At 40.4% G+C, this 16,860-nt stretch overlaps 1 protein-coding gene across 4 annotated transcripts in view; it reads left to right on the forward strand.

Annotated features, from left to right (window-relative positions):
* The window catches only part of VPS41 (VPS41, HOPS complex subunit), a 110,605-nt gene that overhangs the window by 66,730 nt on the left and 27,015 nt on the right, over positions 1–16,860 (forward strand). For all 4 annotated transcript variants that reach the window (XM_027675872.1, XM_027675871.1, XM_027675873.1 and 1 more), the window contains 4 exons: positions 8,705–8,802; positions 10,653–10,782; positions 12,467–12,582; positions 14,770–14,826. In XM_027675872.1, the coding sequence (XP_027531673.1) occupies positions 8,705–8,802; positions 10,653–10,782; positions 12,467–12,582; positions 14,770–14,826 (401 nt within the window). The remainder of the gene's footprint in view (positions 1–8,704; positions 8,803–10,652; positions 10,783–12,466; positions 12,583–14,769; positions 14,827–16,860) is intronic.

Genomic DNA, 16,860 nt, shown 5'->3' on the forward strand with positions numbered 1-16,860 from the left:
TTTTATGTACATCTTTCAGTATATTAATGGTGCTTTTCTTCAGTAATCTTTTCCATTGTCTCTGCTACAGTTCGTTACCTCTGTGTGTCTTCATTCACTGTCAAAGATAAACTCCAGTGAATGTTGCTATTTTAAATGTATGTTAGCTGAGCAGATCCTATCAGTTTAGCTCTGTCAGCTACCGCTGTGAAGTAGTGTATTGATTAGAAAGTATTGGTATTGAATTACAGGCTTAACGCGGACTAAATGCTGTTGTGATCCTTCTTAAAGAGTGCTTGACCTCTGTGCTCACTCCTGAAGTGAGTACAAAAGCTGTAATGCTGCACAACTTCTGGTCCAAACAGGGAACACTTCCTCAACTGGAGCCTGTGAGAAGGCTGGTTGCTAAATAGCTAATTTGCACTTTCCAGTTAATACAATGCCTTCAAAGGGAAATGGATTGTCTAGTCTTCCTTGCTTTGTCTGTATTTTATATACTTCTATGGAGAAGTACTTTCTCTCTGCCTCAGATTGTTAATGATAGCAGAAAATAGAGGTGAACGCTGGAAGTCTGTAAAAGACTTCAAGTCGGCTGGAGACTTCCTATTCAGTTTATTTTTACCCAAATTTTATCTGAGGAATATCATCTTAATTCCAGGTAGCAACCAGGCAGAAATGTCTCTTGAGCACTTGTCTCCCATTGCATTCCACCATAGTCCCCACAAAGCAGATTTCTGGATTAAAAATTACATGTTTTAAGACCATCCTTGTAACAGCACATCTGTATGTTTTGTGAGGAAATAGCTGCATAACTGCATGGCAAGTTAGCATCACACATTGAGATTGCACATTTTAATCTGAAAAGAAAACATGGGAATATTTAGTTTCTTTTTTGTAAAGTGAGATAGTGGGATCTACCGCACCAACATATGTCTCTTTATATAGACAGAACATAAAGATTAATTGATTTGTGTAATGATCAGGAAATTAACTTCATATGGTGATTTATGCAAATATTTCATTGAAGCAAGTCTGCTATACTCTGAGAAGCCAAAAAAAAAAAAGGAAAAACTGAACCTACTTATATAGTTCATTCTACTTATACTGTCGTTCATCTCTTTTGCCACAAGCCAAGCATATAATTTATAAATTTCTTCATAAAATGAGTCAAAATTCTTAAAGATTTTGACTTTGTTTTCTTCAAACCTAAGAACTTCTAAGCCCCAGAATTCTTCCCAGTCGATTAACAAAGTTTTCTCAGTTCAGTGAAAAAAAGACCTTTTCAGAAAGTCAGCTTTGAAGCTTAAGTGATACTTATGTGAAGTCTTTTCTTGTTCTCTAGTTGGAACTGAAGTCACATACTGTTGAAAAAAAAACAGGAAAAGCTTTTATATTTTATTTCAAATGCAACTCCATGCACAATGTAATAGCTAATCAAAGCATCCCATTTTGTATTGTATTTTGTTTTGCATAAATTACCTAGCTCACTAAAAGCACTGATGGTGGAGATACCATCTTGAGAACACTTAAGGGTATGCTGTACTGTGGTCTATAGCAAAGACTGCAGATTTTGCAGATGTATTACCTGAAGTAGCTGGTTAAAAGGTGATTTGGGAATGCACAGTGGCATCACCCCAGGAACTAACAATGCATCGTAATTCTAGATAATCTCGGCCAGTTGATGGTGCCTTGTGGTCTTACTGCTGTTCACATACAAGCGGCCTAGCTAAAAATTAGCTTGCATGTTGGCTTTCCCGTTTCTTTCACCCATTACACAGAATTACAAAAAAAAAGTTCTACTTTTTCTCCGTACATTAATTTTCGTGTTAATTCTCTGCATGCTGATTCAGCTCCCTGCTTACTTTTCCAAAAGGCAATGTTGAAACGTTGTGCCCATTGAAATCAAAGGCAAAACCCTCTGACTGTAACCAGAATTGTACTCTATAAATCTGCTGTGGAAAAGCAGGAGCTGCTTTTTGAGGTTTGACTAAACAGACTGTGCTGGTTTAAAAGTTAACCAGCAAGGGAAAATGAACTCAATTCAAAAGAGAGATTTATAAGTCAGAATAACAATTTATTAAAATAATGCAATAAGTACAATTATACAGACAGACAATTGGTTTTAACCCACAAAAAACCAAATGTATACCCAGCACCCTGGGGTATGAACAAAAGTGGTGTACCTTGGCCCACCCCCGAGTCCAAAGCAAAGGGAGAGGGAATAAACCTGCTGGTGGGAGAGCTGCTGCAGTCTGGTCAGAAGTGGTGATTGCAGTCCAGTCGAGGGCGGTCGTCCTCGGGTCTCCCCAGGCACTTTCTGCCAGAGGCTCCAAGAAGGGCCATTCTTCCCGGCTGCAGTGTAGAGCACGTTCTTCACGTCCTGTCCTGTCCTTACTGGCCCAAGGGCTACCGCATGGGCAATCTCCTGTTTGATTTGTTCAAAGGCCTGTTGTTGTTCAGGGCCCCACTGGAAATCATTTTTCTTCCGTGTCACAAGGTAGAGAGGGCTTACAATTTGACTGTACTCGGGGATATGCATCCTCCAAAAGCCCACAGCGCCTAGGAAAGCCTGTGTTTCCTTCTTGCTGGTTGGTGGGGACATGGCTGCTATTTTGTTAATTACCTCCGTTGGAATTAGGCGACGTCCATCTTGCCACTTCACTCCTAAGAACTGAATTTCCTGAGCAGGTCCCTTGACCTTACTTCGTTTAATGGCAAAACCAGCTCTTAGGAGGATCTGGATTATCTTCTCTCCTTTCTCGAAGACTTCCCCCGCTGTGTTCCCCCATACAATGATGTCATCAATGTACTGTAGATGTTCTGGAGCCTCGCCCTTTTCCAGTGCAGTCTGGATCAGTCCATGGCAAATGCTGGGACTGTGTTTCCACCCCTGAGGCAGTCGATTCCAGGTGTACTGCACACCTCTCCAAGTGAAAGCAAATTGTGGCCTGCACTCCGCTGCCAAAGGAATGGAGAAGAAGGCGTTGGCAATGTCAATGGTGGCATACCACTTGGCTGCCTTGGACTCCAGCTCGTACTGGAGCTCCAGCATGTCCGGCACAGCAGCACTCAGGGGTGGTGTGACTTCATTGAGTCCACGGTAATCCACCGTCAGCCTCCACTCTCCGCTGGACTTACGCACTGGCCATATAGGGCTATTAAAGGGTGAGCGAGTCTTGCTGACCACCCCCTGGGTCTCCAGTTCACGGATCATCTTATGTATGGGAGTCACAGAGTCTCGGTCGGTGCGGTATTGCCGACGGTGCACTGTTGCTGTGGCTATCGGTACCAATTGTTCTTCAACCTTCAGCAGTCCCACAGCAGAGGGGTCCTCTGAGAGGCCAGGCAAGGTGTTCAACTGTCTAATTTCCTCTGCCTCCACAGTAGCTATGCCAAACGCCCAACGAAGTCCTTTTGGGTCTTTGAAATACCCACTCCTCAGGTAATCTATGCCAAGGATGCATGGGGCCTCTGGGCCAGTCACGATGGGGTGTCTGTGCCATTCCTTCCCAGTCAGGCTTACTTCAGCTTCCAGTACAGTCAGCTGTTGGGATCCCCCTGTCACCCCAGAAATAGAGATGGATTCTGCCCCTACGTATCTTGATGGCATCAAAGTACATTGTGCGCCGGTGTCAACTAAAGCCTTATATCTTTGTGGCTCTGATGTGCCAGGCCACCGAATCCACACTGTCCAATAGACTCGATTGTCCCTCTCCTCTACCTGGCTAGAGGCAGGGCACCCCTAGTCCTGGTCATGGTACTCGTTGCGCTCTTCTTGTAAGTATGACCTGGAAGTCCCTTCAAGAGGATCAGACATATCATCATTCCTGGGCCGTCTGGAGTCTTGCCTACGAGAGACTGGAGCAGCATTCATCCTCAAAGAGTTCCTTGTGGTACTTGTCCCTCTTTTCAATTCACGTACCCGGGCTGCTAAGGAAGAGGTGGGTTTCCCATCCCACTTCCTCATATCTTCTCCGTGCTCTTGGAGGTAAAACCATAGATTGCCACGTGGAGTGTACCCTCTCTCTTTAGCTGGGGGACGCTGGCTCCTGATAGCAGAGACCCTTGTTTGTCCTGGTGAGGTATGGAAGATCCCTTCCTTAATTTCTTCTCTTAGCCTCTGGTGTCCTTCTTCAATCTTCTCTTCCAGGCTTCGAACATGTTCAGCCAGTTTGGTTTCCACCGATGAGACGTGGGCTCGTAATGGGGCGGTGACAGTGTCTTCATAAATCCTGAGTTTGCTGACCAATGCACCAACCTTGTCCTCTCCCTCCCTCCATTGCAGCGTTGCTAGGTAGCGGGAATACATGTCTGGCCCGAGTCGTGCAAACTTCAACCACATCTGGGATGTGCACTGTACACCATCTGGACTTTTAGGAAATCTTTCATCCTCTGAAAAGATTATCTCCAGTACAGCCAATTCTCTCAAGCACCGGATACCTTGTTCCATCGTGTTCCACTGTCCTTGCTGTACGTGGAGGTCCTCCTTGCAAAGGTATCTCTCCCTTACACTGGACAACAGTCGCCGCCAGAGGCTGAGAGTTTCCTGCCTCCTTCCAATCCCCTGATCAATGACGACATCTCGAGACAGGGATCCCAGTTGTCTTGCTTCACTTCCATCTAGAATTGTGTCGTTAGCGGCGGCATCCCAGATTCGGAGCAGCCAGGTCAGGATGGACTCGTTCGCCTGTCGTGTGAACTCTCTCCGAAGCTCGCGTAGCTCACCCAGGGATAGGGACCGAGTGATTATTTCTGGCTCTGTCTCCTCCGGTGGATGTGAAGGTCCCGCCTCTTCGTCATCATTTGCTATGCGGACTGATTTAGTCTTCGATTTCCTTTTCTGGACAGGGGCGACTGCTATTGGTTTCTGTTGTCCTTCTGGCTCCTCGATGGTTTGTGTGGGCATGGTGCCAGTTGATTTATTTCTTACTCCCTCCGACTCAGCTGTGGTTTGGGTGGACATGGTGCCTGTGGATTTGCTCCTTCTCTCCTCCCCCTGGCAGTGCTGTACCATGTCAAGCAGTGCCCGGTAGGCAGTGGCCAGGGCCCAGCAGGTTGCTGTGAGCTGACCATCTCTGGAGCTGCCAGAGCATTTTTCCTTTACCAGTTTTATCATGCTGACAGGATCCTGCAGTTGTTCAGGGGTGAATTTCCAGATCATGGGAGGAGAAAACTTCTCCAAATACTGGCCGATGTCCTCCCACTTCCCGTGCCACTCAGCACTATCCATTCCCAGGACAGGCATCCAAACAGCCTCCCTAGAAGGTCCTGTTCTGATTCTAAACATGGTGTAGACAGTGCAGAGCAGACAGAGCAGCAGACAGAGCAACACTAACAATAACATTATGCCATCCTTAGCATCAAAAGGGAACTCAATATTTTCAAAACCTGTTGTAGCAGGTCTGAAGGGGAAGAAGGAGGTGAGAGGCTGGAAACAATCATTCCCCACTGTTCCCCCAAAGGACTGGGTGCGATTTTTAATGAGGCCCCAGAGGTAGCAACCCAGACCAGGACAGGCAAACAGGACTGAATACACATTTACAATGAAACTCATTGCTTCTGATGTTACGATGACATAAACATAGTATACCAATAAAGCAATTTGGATCCCTCTCCCTGGTCTTAAAGAGAGCATTAAAATAGGCAAATAGTTCCCCATCTGCGGAAATATGAACATGCCCAGATACAACACCCACGTGAATGCACCAAACAACATGTTGATCGGGGAGTTTCTGTATCCAAATACACAGATGCTTAAAATGAAATTGTGATTCTGACTTCTTTCTCTCTGCCCCACGTTGGGCGCCAAAAAATGTGCTGGTTTAAAAGTTAACCAGCAAGGGAAAATGAACTCAATTCAAAAGAGAGATTTATAAGTCAGAATAACAATTTATTAAAATAATGCAATAAGTACAATTATACAGACAGACAATTGGTTTTAACCCACAAAAAACCAAATGTATACCCAGCACCCTGGGGTATGAACAAAAGTGGTGTACCTTGGCCCACCCCCGAGTCCAAAGCAAAGGGAGAGGGAATAAACCTGCTGGTGGGAGAGCTGCTGCAGTCTGGTCAGAAGTGGTGATTGCAGTCCAGTCGAGGGTGGTGGTCTCAGTCTAGTTGAAGGCAGTGGTCTGGAGTCTTCCTCTGGATCCCACGAGAGAGCCTCGCAAGGCTCTGAAACTCTCAGTTATATACTCTCCAGTTCAGGCGGGAGTGCTCAGTCCCTCCCTCAGAGTAGGGAATTCCATAAAAGGGCATGCGGATGCTCAGTCCCTCTTCCATATAAGGGTATCAGAGCGGGGAATTCCATATAAGGATATCAGAGCGGGGAATTCCATAAAAGGGTACAGGAACATCTTCCCACCTTGCAGGCCTCTACTGACAGCAGTTTTTGGGAAATGGCATGGAGGCTATAGAATACACAGTTTTGGGTTACACCCATCCAGGGATGAATTGATCCCAGCCATTCTAACCAGGACACAGACTCCTTTTAGTTTCAGTTCACCACATGTGTGTCGGTCTTTAATTCCCAGGGGAAGTGGCTTTATAGAGTCTGGGTAACAAATGTAGCACATACTGTTTTATTTCTGTAGTTTGGTATATTTCATACATTTCATTTAATGAGCAACAAAAAAGATTTACAGGTTTCTTCTTTTTGCTTCCTGTTAATTTGTTTGACAGCTGTACACAGATGCTGAACATGGAGTAGATCCACTGTCAGCATATCCTCCATCTTCTCTTATGACAGGCATAAACATATATGACACGTGGCCATATATCAGTCATTCCTGTTTACTTCAATACAACCTTTGTCTTAATTATTTTGAATCCTTTTCAAATTACCAACATTTCTGCAGTGCCTTTGTGCTGGATTTTTTTCCCCCCATTGATCACAACACAATGTCCAGAGAGTAAGTCAAATTAACCTATCTGTGCAGCTATAACTTCTGTAATTTTTTTTCAGTAAGACTTTTTTGATTAGTTGCATCAAAGGTTTTTATCAGGTCAAGAAGCACTGTCTATACCAGTTATTTTTTGTTCAAGCAGCAGAGCTCTAGAGCATTGTGTTTCAACAAGGCCTCTTGAGAAGGATGAGCTGAAAGAAAGCTGAAAGTGAAACGAAGGAAACTAAACTCTATTTAAAAACAAAACTTGAAGTGGTGATTTTCATTTGTTTGTTTCTTTTTGTTTCACAGAACAAATTTGGAGAGTTTTCCTCTGCAAATACAAACTACAATATTTTATATGCCTTTGAGAGCCTTCTCTTGGCCTTTCTTTAAAGCTGACGTTTCTGTACTGATTCTTCAATAGTATTATGGATTCCACTTTGTTTTTTCTTTTCCATGTTTTTCCTTCTGCCTTCCATATTATTTTAAAATGCCAAATACTAAATTGTAAACTGTGTAGTTGTTTCTGATGTGGTTTGTTTAAAATCATGACTGAGAGCAACTTGTGACACATTGAAAGTGATCTCATCAGTCTTGCAGGCTAGAATGAAATAATTATGTACATGGTTACAAATGTGAACCTATTCTCTCCTAGAATGGGTTGAGTGCTCTGTACTTTGGTCCCCCGCATGATGTTGAAGTGTCAGCAGTCATTAAAAGAAAAACAGTATTTGCTTATTCATTGAAAGACAGGTGTCAAATATGTACTTTACTTGACTGTATTTTTTCTCCTTTAGCAGGAGGATGATTATTTCTCCTGTTCCTTCTTATTATCTTTGCTCAAGAAAATAAACTTTATTATTAGTGTCATTACACTGCGTTTTCTTTTTGCCTTGCTAAAATAATTAGTAACTTTAAATAAACAGTAGCTATTAGTAATGTAGTTTGCTAAGCAGTACGGAAGGAAACTTTTTTTTTCCTACTTCTGCTTAGATTCTCCTAAAGCTATGTTTTGGAAGAAAATGATGAGGCGTCTGATATTTTTGTAAAAGCATATAGTTACAAGGTTTTCAAATATAAGCACTTGGATGAGTCCTGTTTTGGGCCCCATGAGAGAGAAGCCAGCATAAAGGGGTGCACTGTAAATCCAGCAGAATAAAACTAAATAGCAGAGGCCTGTGGCAGGTGTCTCATTTACAGAGCCTTTTTGTAAATACAGTTCAACACTCTCTTTTTCTTTCTTGAAATAGTCATCACTTAACTGTTTCGATTTCAAGACCACTTTTAGGAAATTATATTTTTAGTTTTATGAACAAGAAAAGGTACTATCTTTGTAGTGTGTTTTCTTTGTAATGAGGATTTCTGTAAATCTTTCTGTGATGCTTAAAGTGATGATAAATAAATAATGATCTTTGTGTTTTCATATATCATACCAATAGATGTAGCAGATGTGATTCTCTTATGCCACATGAACTTGCTATGAATATGCAAACCAATGAAGTTGTACTACTTATTGACTATTTTATTGAGTTTGGGTTTGCTTTTGTTTCCTTTTTCTATGTAATTACTGAAAATCAGGCTGAACATTCATTTCAAATGTTTCATCTCTAGCATATCCCAGAGAACAAACATTTCTTCTTGCGAGCTTTAATGTAATTTAATCTGTTAAATGTAATTTTTCATCTGATCCAACTGGGTTTGTTATATGTATTGAGTCTTTATTTTGCTGAAGTGCTGCTTCATGCTGTTGATTGTCACTGAAAATCAGTTGCATGTTTTTCTTAGATAGTAGTTCTTATACATTCACTTTTTTAAGTCTGTTCTCTGTATTTCAGTTTTCCAATTCGACACCGAATTCTACATCAGTGGACTTGCACCTATCTGCGACCAGCTTGTTATACTTTCATATGTAAAAGAGATCTCAGACAAAACGGTAATCTTTTTTTATCTCAGACTTTCTTCACAACATTAATTTGACCTGTGAGTTGGGCCTTAAACTAGTCACTCAGATATGATTATCTGAGAAAAAATTTGTAGTCTGCTGGTAGTGAACAGTGCTTGAAACTTCTCTGACCTATAAAACAAGGTCAGTGGAGGTGATATTGAAGACTAATGTACTTACCTTTCAGAAATCATGTTTGGGTTCCCTTATGTCTTACAGAAGGCAGAGAAGGTCTCTAGCTAGTCCTTCTTGCTCCTTTTTCCTTCCTTCCCCCTACCCCCTTTTTCTTTCCTTTTCTCTCTTTCTTCTTGCTGTTTCTGCACCAGAAGAAATGAAGAATCTTGTTTAGGAGCTTGCTGACATTGCATCTCAGAAGAAATAAGAGTAGTGAAGTTGATCCACTCGAGCAATAAGTCGTTGTGGGGTGGAATGCATGATTGTGAGCAAGTGGCATCATTGTCTCCCTTCCTTCTAAGATCTTTAGTTGTGTACACCCAGATCTGCGTGTAGATAGGTAGAAATTAGAATTCATGTCAGTCGTTTTTACTGTGCGCGGGCAAGTGCTGTGTCTGTCTCCGACATTTATTTCATATTGCCAAATAAAAGGCAAGACAGTGGAGGAGATCCTTGAAGTTGCGGTGAGAGAATGGCAGATGCTCTTGATCATCTCTTTGATAAGTATGTCTGCGTTAGACAACCATCACCATAGTAACCTTAAGCAACTGGGCACAGAAGTTGCTAGGCAATGAAATGCTGTAGGTCCAAACAAATGCTCCAGCCTGCTGAAATCAATAGGGTTAGCTTCTAGCTCTGCTTCAGGATGTCAGATTATTATTTCTTTATTTATATTAAGGAGAAAAATAATGTCACAGCAGCGTTTCCCAAGAGAGTCGGCACAGTAGTCCTCCAGTGTGGGAGAGTCGGTGAAAGCAAAGAAATGGGATAAGGAAGGGAAGGAAAAGGTGGGTTGAAATGCCAGGGAGCAAGGAAATTGGGAAGCCACCGTTAGTGAAAAAGTAGCATAGGAAAGGAGCTAGTATAAAAGAGGTAGTGACCAATAAAGGTTAAAGTCATTTTAATTGCTTCAGGAAAGAAAGATGAAAAGAGAATTTCAGGTAATATAATGGTAATAGAACATAGGAAAGAGTTTTTTTCATGTATTTGCTTTTAATTAGCCTTTTAAACAAACTCCAGTAGCTGAACTTTGCTAACTTCTCAGTTCTCTGGAAGGAAGGAACAGGTGTCCCTGACACCGTGTCTGTTGTGGTGGGAACTCCTTTGTTAGTGTCTTGGCTCCGTGCAGCCTGAGCTGCCTGAGCTTGCAGCAGAAGCCCTGCTTACTACAAATACTCTTCCGTTGTAAGAACACTGGTCTTCCTACACTTGATTTCACAGCTTTCAAACAACAGCTTCCTACAAATTGGATCAGCATTGAACTCATGATTTGCTTTGAAAGTTTTTTTGTTTTGTTTATTTACCTTTGGGTTTTTTTTCATGGAACAGTTAAATTGAGAAAAGACCAAAGTGGTGCTGCTGTTGAATGAGTAGGTTAGAGCTGTGTAAATCCACTTTCTATGTGTTCTTTCTATGTGTCCTTGCTCTTTCACTTTGTATTTTGTTATAATTCACAGCCTGAAGTAGAAAATATAAGGTAGTCTTGGACCTTGACTTAATTAAGCTTTGCAACTTGTATGATTCGCAGCTGAGTACCCAGTGCAAAGTACTGGATCTTTGTGAATGTTTGCAGCTGTTGAATTTCAGCCTTGTTTGTAGATGACCACCAGTTGGCTTTGCTAAAGTAAATCGTGTTGGATGCAACTAAGATGTTGTCATTTTTCTAGGCAGTAGAGTGTTGTGCAAGGCCTAGACTGGATATTGTACAACCCCTACCTGAGTCCTGTGAGGAGATCTCTTCTGATGCACTAACAGTACGAGGCTTTCAGGAAAATGAATGTCGAGATTATCATTTGGGTAGGTGTTCTCAATATTGTTTTGGTTTATTTTCATACCATGTTTAAAAAAGACTTGATTTGAGAGGACTTAACCTCATTTTTCATTTTTATGTCATCTCCTTTGAATAACTTAACTGCTTATGACGCTGAAATGTAAAGTGGAAATCCAAAAGAACTGGTCACATGAAAGAAAACAAATGTGTGTATTTAAATATCATGATTTTTAATACCATCTATTAAGTCAGACATACTGGGGAAGGCAGAAATGTATGTCTCATGTAATGTCCAGTACCGGGGAGGGCAGTATCTTTGATGGAGATTTATTCAACATGCGACCCATAAAAGCTCTTTTTACATAAAGGGCTTCAAGAATAGTGAAATGAGTGGCACAGTGTCTGAGAAAGCTTCTTTAGAGAGAAAGATTGAATAAATATCATTTCAGCAGTAAGATGTACCTGAATTAGCTTAAAAGGGGCACAGTGATATTTAGCTTCCCTGTACTGACAAAGCTGTCACTATGTAACAGACCTCAGAATGGTAAACCAGAGTGAATAGAATCTGGATTTTGGCAAATTCCACCTAGAAGATAGGTTTAATTATGTAACAGACAGGGAGATGAAGCCCTCGCACAACATATGCCATCTTTTAAAGATGGGATAGTTTTCTGGTCTATGTGTTGTAGCTCAGAAAAATGCATGGCAAAGCTGATGTGGAATTCTTTGATGAAGATTATATAGCCTGTGTTATACAGAAACATTCCTCTGGCTTTTAAAATCCATGAATCTGAAATTTAAGCATCTTCTCTGGCAGCATGCTTCAAATCATAGACTTGGCAGACCTCTTTGTGTACATCTATGCCCTTAAGCCACGAGAAATATAGTATATCTCCTCCTGACCTGAAAAACATCTGTGCTGCTATCAATAGAGTTGAGATTTCTTTATACCTGTCTCAAAGCAGAACACTGATGTCCACAGTTGTACTTCTATTCTTTATGAATATTCTAGTTCATCTGACAAGTCTAAATGTTTTGACTGGCTTTAAGACAAGCATTATTTTGTGAGTTGCTTATCACTTCAGGAATGTATTTGTATGTTTGTATAGATGCAGATGAAGGATGTGCCTACAAAATATTGGTGTTTCTTCATGGATTCTGTGGAAATAACGACTATTCAGAACACTTATCTTCTGTGTTTGATTTTACCTTTTAATACTTTTTCTTTGAGCTTACTCAAAAATAAAGGCTTATGGTAAAAGAAAATGCATTATACATATAACCTTAACTTACAGCATTGCAAATGCATTGCTGTAATGATGTGCTGTGTCCCCAGGGGTTATGGCATCTATCATTTATGCTTTTGATGGCCTTGACCTTGATGGGAAGGATAAGTTTATTGGAGGCTATGTAGTGTAATAGTTCTCTAAAAGTATAACAATGGGTTCTAAACCATCATAAAGTTTACACATAGTGGATGAATCAGAATTTGCAGTAAGCTGTAGTGATTTTTTTTGAAAGATATTTTCCCTTTTAAACCCGTTCTAATTTATTGCAGAATACAGCTTCCAAAACAAGCATGTTCTGCAGGAGTAACCTTGCTATTTTCCTTGCATCTCTTCTTTTTAAGTTCTCCTCAAGGGTGTACTAAAAAGCAGAGTTTTACTTAAGGAAAATATAATAATAATAAAACTGTATATGCATTTGCAGAGTATTCCGAAGGTGAATCACTGTTTTATATCATCAGCCCAAGAGATGTGGTTGTGGCTAAAGAGCGGGACCAAGATGACCACATTGACTGGCTTCTTGAAAAGAAGAAATATGAAGTAATTTTAACATAATTTTTTCCTTCCAACTTTTCTGGTTTGGAAATTGGAGTAGGATGATGGACTTTCTTAGGTCATTTGGATTGGATAGTTTCTGTTCCTACAGTCATTGACTAAATGCTTGAAAAGGATTGGAGTTAACTATACATCCCTCCATCTCTCTATGGAGTTAGTCTTCTTCTGAAACAACTAGCCACAATTGCAGCCAAGTGAGGTAGCTGAATTAGATGCTGTGAATACTGCTCTCATCATCAGATGTCAAACGTATTAGCTGTCACTGAAAATTATTAAAGCTGGGTTTTGGCTTTAAAGCAGCAGAACAGTTAACTAATGAGCTATGTGGATATTTTTCTAGATCCGTCCCAACTAAAGAGGGGAGGGAAATAGTCTTGGTGGGCAATATGAGATTTTTCCTATTCCATAGTGCTTCCACTGTAGAACAAAGTGGTTGTGTTAGGGTATTGGGCGTTGCTCTATGTTACTTACCTAGGCTGTTAAAGCTTTTAAAACTAAAATACTAAGGGCTTGAACTGTAGCTATTCATGCTGAAAGTAGTGTTGCTCACAAACAAACAGAGCACATATTAAAAGACAAAGGTATACAGCTCCCTTGGAAAAAAAAACAGCTCAGTATTTGGTTGTGTAGATATTGGTGTGCTTAAGTGTGTATATCTGAACACCTAAAGCAATAATAATAATAAATACTTACATAGCATATCAACATGCACCCAGTGTTCTGAATTCTAATGTCCTGCAGTTGTTTACTGAGAACACTTGTTACGGTGCTTAAAGTAACTTGCAAATTCTTATTTATGTGTTATTTGTTGGGTGCCCATTATAAGGAAAAAAAACGTGGGGAAGCCATTCAGTACGTGTTCCTTTTGTTAATACAATAATGATATTTCTCATGCAGATTTGTTTAAATCCCTGTGGATGCTTTTGCATCTGAATAGCTGATATGGTTTGAAGCTGGCTCCCTGCCAAGTCTCCAAACCTTACCACCAGAAGTCCCCCCCCCAACAAAAAAAACCTCAGGGAGAAGAGGGAGAAAAAACTAAGAAAAACCCGAAAACGAGAGAGAGGACAACCAAACTGATATATATAAATATATTTACACTTATATACAATTTCACAAGGGAAAGGGAAAGGGGAAGGGGAAAAGGAACAAAACTAAAATAAAATATATATATATATATATATCCCAATCAGTAGCCCGAGATCTAGTAACTAAAGAACAAAAGAGTTAGCAAAGAAGATATCTCACTACTCCCCTGGGACAACCGAGAGTCGCTCTGGAACGATCGCCGGCAACCTCTGTCTCCCAAGGTCGGCAAGGCCTAGCCAGGCCTCGCTCCCCAACATGGCAGACTCAACAGCAGGGAACCTGCACCTCCAAGCCGCCGGAAGGAAAGAGAGTGAAGGCCTCTCCTCCTCTCTTCTTATAGTCTGGCTTACGTAAAAATCGTAGGGAATACTGGGTAAATCTGGACCCTTCCTTGGTTACAAACTGGTCACCAAGGAAGGCCTAGCCCAAACCACCACAATAGCAAACTTGTATGATGAGTGCAATTTTGCAATTTATGTAAATCACAGCGTTTGGTCCCTGAAGATTCCACTAATTTGCAAGTGACAGCTGTGCATGTGCCTTTATGAACGCCATTCAAGGTAGTAGATAGTCGTGTGTTATGATGTATCTTAAAGGTTTCATTTTTATTTGGAAGAGTGCCAGCTTTGTTTCTGTACATTCGAAAGAAGTAGAAGAGCAGCAAATGACACTATTTAAGTCATAAATCATTCTGACTAGAGAAGACATTTGGGCTGGAACTGGAAGGTAGCCTTCCCTCACCCCCTTTCCTGTTGATTTTTTTCACAGGTTTTGACAGTGAAGGGGTCTTATTTGAAAATGATCCAATGTGATTGCACTGTCTGTTTCGTTGTAATCTTGTGATTTGATCCTAATATAGTAATGTGGAATGAACCCAGATGGAAACAAAAGTAGTTTTCTCTTTGGTTGACTGCTTTTGTTTGAGTATGAATTCAAAGCTGTTCATCCAACTGTGGCATTAAAAATTCTAGTGCTTCAAACACCCTGCTCTGAAAAACAGTTGATTTATACAGTTCTAGAGCTTTCTGTATTGAAAGTTTGTGTATTTGGCTAGTATCTCTGTTTGCTCCCTTTTGAATATAGGAAGCTTTGATGGCAGCTGAGATCAGTCAGAAAACCATAAAAAAGCACAAGATTTTGGTAAGTCTCAAAACTTCTATTTAAAACAGAGTATCTGCCTTCTTTTAGAATGCTGTGAGATGCAACAAACAAATTCCCTGTTCTGTATGACACCAGGCAATAACTGTTAGGCATACTCCAACTAGCATTCGATTCCTAGGTTTCAGCTACAGAACAGGAATGTTAGTCTGTGAAACATGGAAAAATCTGGATTTTATAAAGGTGCTATTGACATTAAAAAGAAGAGAATTCCATTTCTGATGGGGTTTTTGTTTGCATTTCCTTTTGTATTAAATTACTGTTGTTTCAAGTAACAGACAGTATTGCACTATTAGAGATTGTGGAGGGAGTGACACATTTCTCTTAAACTTTTACCTGGTACATGTGACAGGGTTTTGTCAAGAGTTTGAGAGATGCAATGGGAAGACCTTTTAAATGCTATTGAAATTCAGTTGCAGTTTCATATCTAGCTCTCTCGTTCCGCTTTCCAATTCTCATTATTTTACATAGTTAAGCTCCTTTTCTCATGTATAGTTATTTCCCATCTTTATAGTCCCTTTCACAGAGCAACAAAGAGTATCTATGTTTAAGACAAAAGGGAGGATAGTGTAATAGCCACAAAAGCATCACTAATTTTAGTTTTTGCTTGTTTGTTTTTGTTTAAATTGACCTCACTGTGAACATATTGGTATTTTATTAGTACTGCTGCTGCTTTAAATTTAAATCTGTACAAAGTGTTAGACGATGTGTTTAATTTTTAATTTTGGGCCAAATTACTGATATGCATGCTGTATATCATTATGTCTTAAAAAAACTTCTATTCTTGTATAGTCCAGAAGTTGAAACAAGATGTAATGGCATGTCATCACCTATCACAGAGTTTGCACTCATCACAGCTGCTCTGTGACCCTTGCGAAAGATATAAAGACTTGTTGAAGGGGGTCCTAGCAATACATTAGGAGGGAAAAGAAACCAAACCTAAAAAAACCCAAAAACCAAACCAAACCAAAAAACCCCACAGCTTTTCTTTTGGTGTACAGAAGTTTGCTCTACAAAATACAATGAAATTCAGTGAAACAAGCAGTTTTTGAGAGTTTGGTCTCTAATACAAAAGCTAACGGAATGTGTTGAGGGAATAAAATGTTGGCATTAAGCCCTAAGTGAAGGATTAGTAGTGTACTGATTTAAAACAACTCATGCTCTCACTGCCAGGTGACACCACATTCACACCACCTGAACCACCTGACAAGTCTGGTGGCCTTGGGGATTTTTTAGATTGCAGTAATTATCACTGCTCCTCTGCACCTCTTGAGCAGAATGCAAAGGTCCTAAACAACCAGATCTACAGCTCCTTTACTTATACGTCTTCTCTGCTCACTGGGGAGCTGTTCCATAGGAGAAAGAGGCTGGCAGAAATCTTCATTCTTGAGAATGGTGAAGCTGTAAATACAAAGGTTGTTCCTATAGTGGAATGAAATCCTAAAATCCTGTGTATGTACATTTTCTTTTCTGACTTTTTTAGTAGACTGACCAGTTGAAGTTGTTGCATACCTCTGTTCATACTCTGCTCCAGTCAGTACTGTCCTTGATATTGATCAAAAAAGTATTGTGCCTCAGAAGACCCAAATGTTTAGTTTTGTAAGAAACAAGGACTTCTTTTTCATTTTTCAGCTTTGTTTTTTCTTTTTTCATTTTTTCCTCTTTTTTTTTCCTAGAAACAATGTACTTTTACTGATATGATTCTTAAATTATGCAGTGAGTACACTGGGTTGTGTCAACATGGACACGAATGTTGAGATTACAGCAGAAGGCCCATGCCAAAATTTTAATATATATTAGATTCCTACTGGAAAAATTTTACAACTGACCTGTGTGATGAACTCTTGAGAAGAGAAATTTAGTATGTAATAATACCTAATAATCTTGTGAAGTTCTCAGTAATTCTTGCACTTTCCTGAGCAGGACTAGAATTTATATTCTCAACCAACTTTTTGCCCCTCTCTGCAAACTTTGTTTTGACAAAGAGCATACCTTATACAATGACTGGTGGTTTTC

Source organism: Neopelma chrysocephalum, unplaced genomic scaffold (genome assembly GCF_003984885.1).
Source record: "Neopelma chrysocephalum unplaced genomic scaffold, ASM398488v2 Primary Assembly neopelma1_26, whole genome shotgun sequence".
Classification (NCBI taxonomy): domain Eukaryota; kingdom Metazoa; phylum Chordata; class Aves; order Passeriformes; family Pipridae; genus Neopelma; species Neopelma chrysocephalum.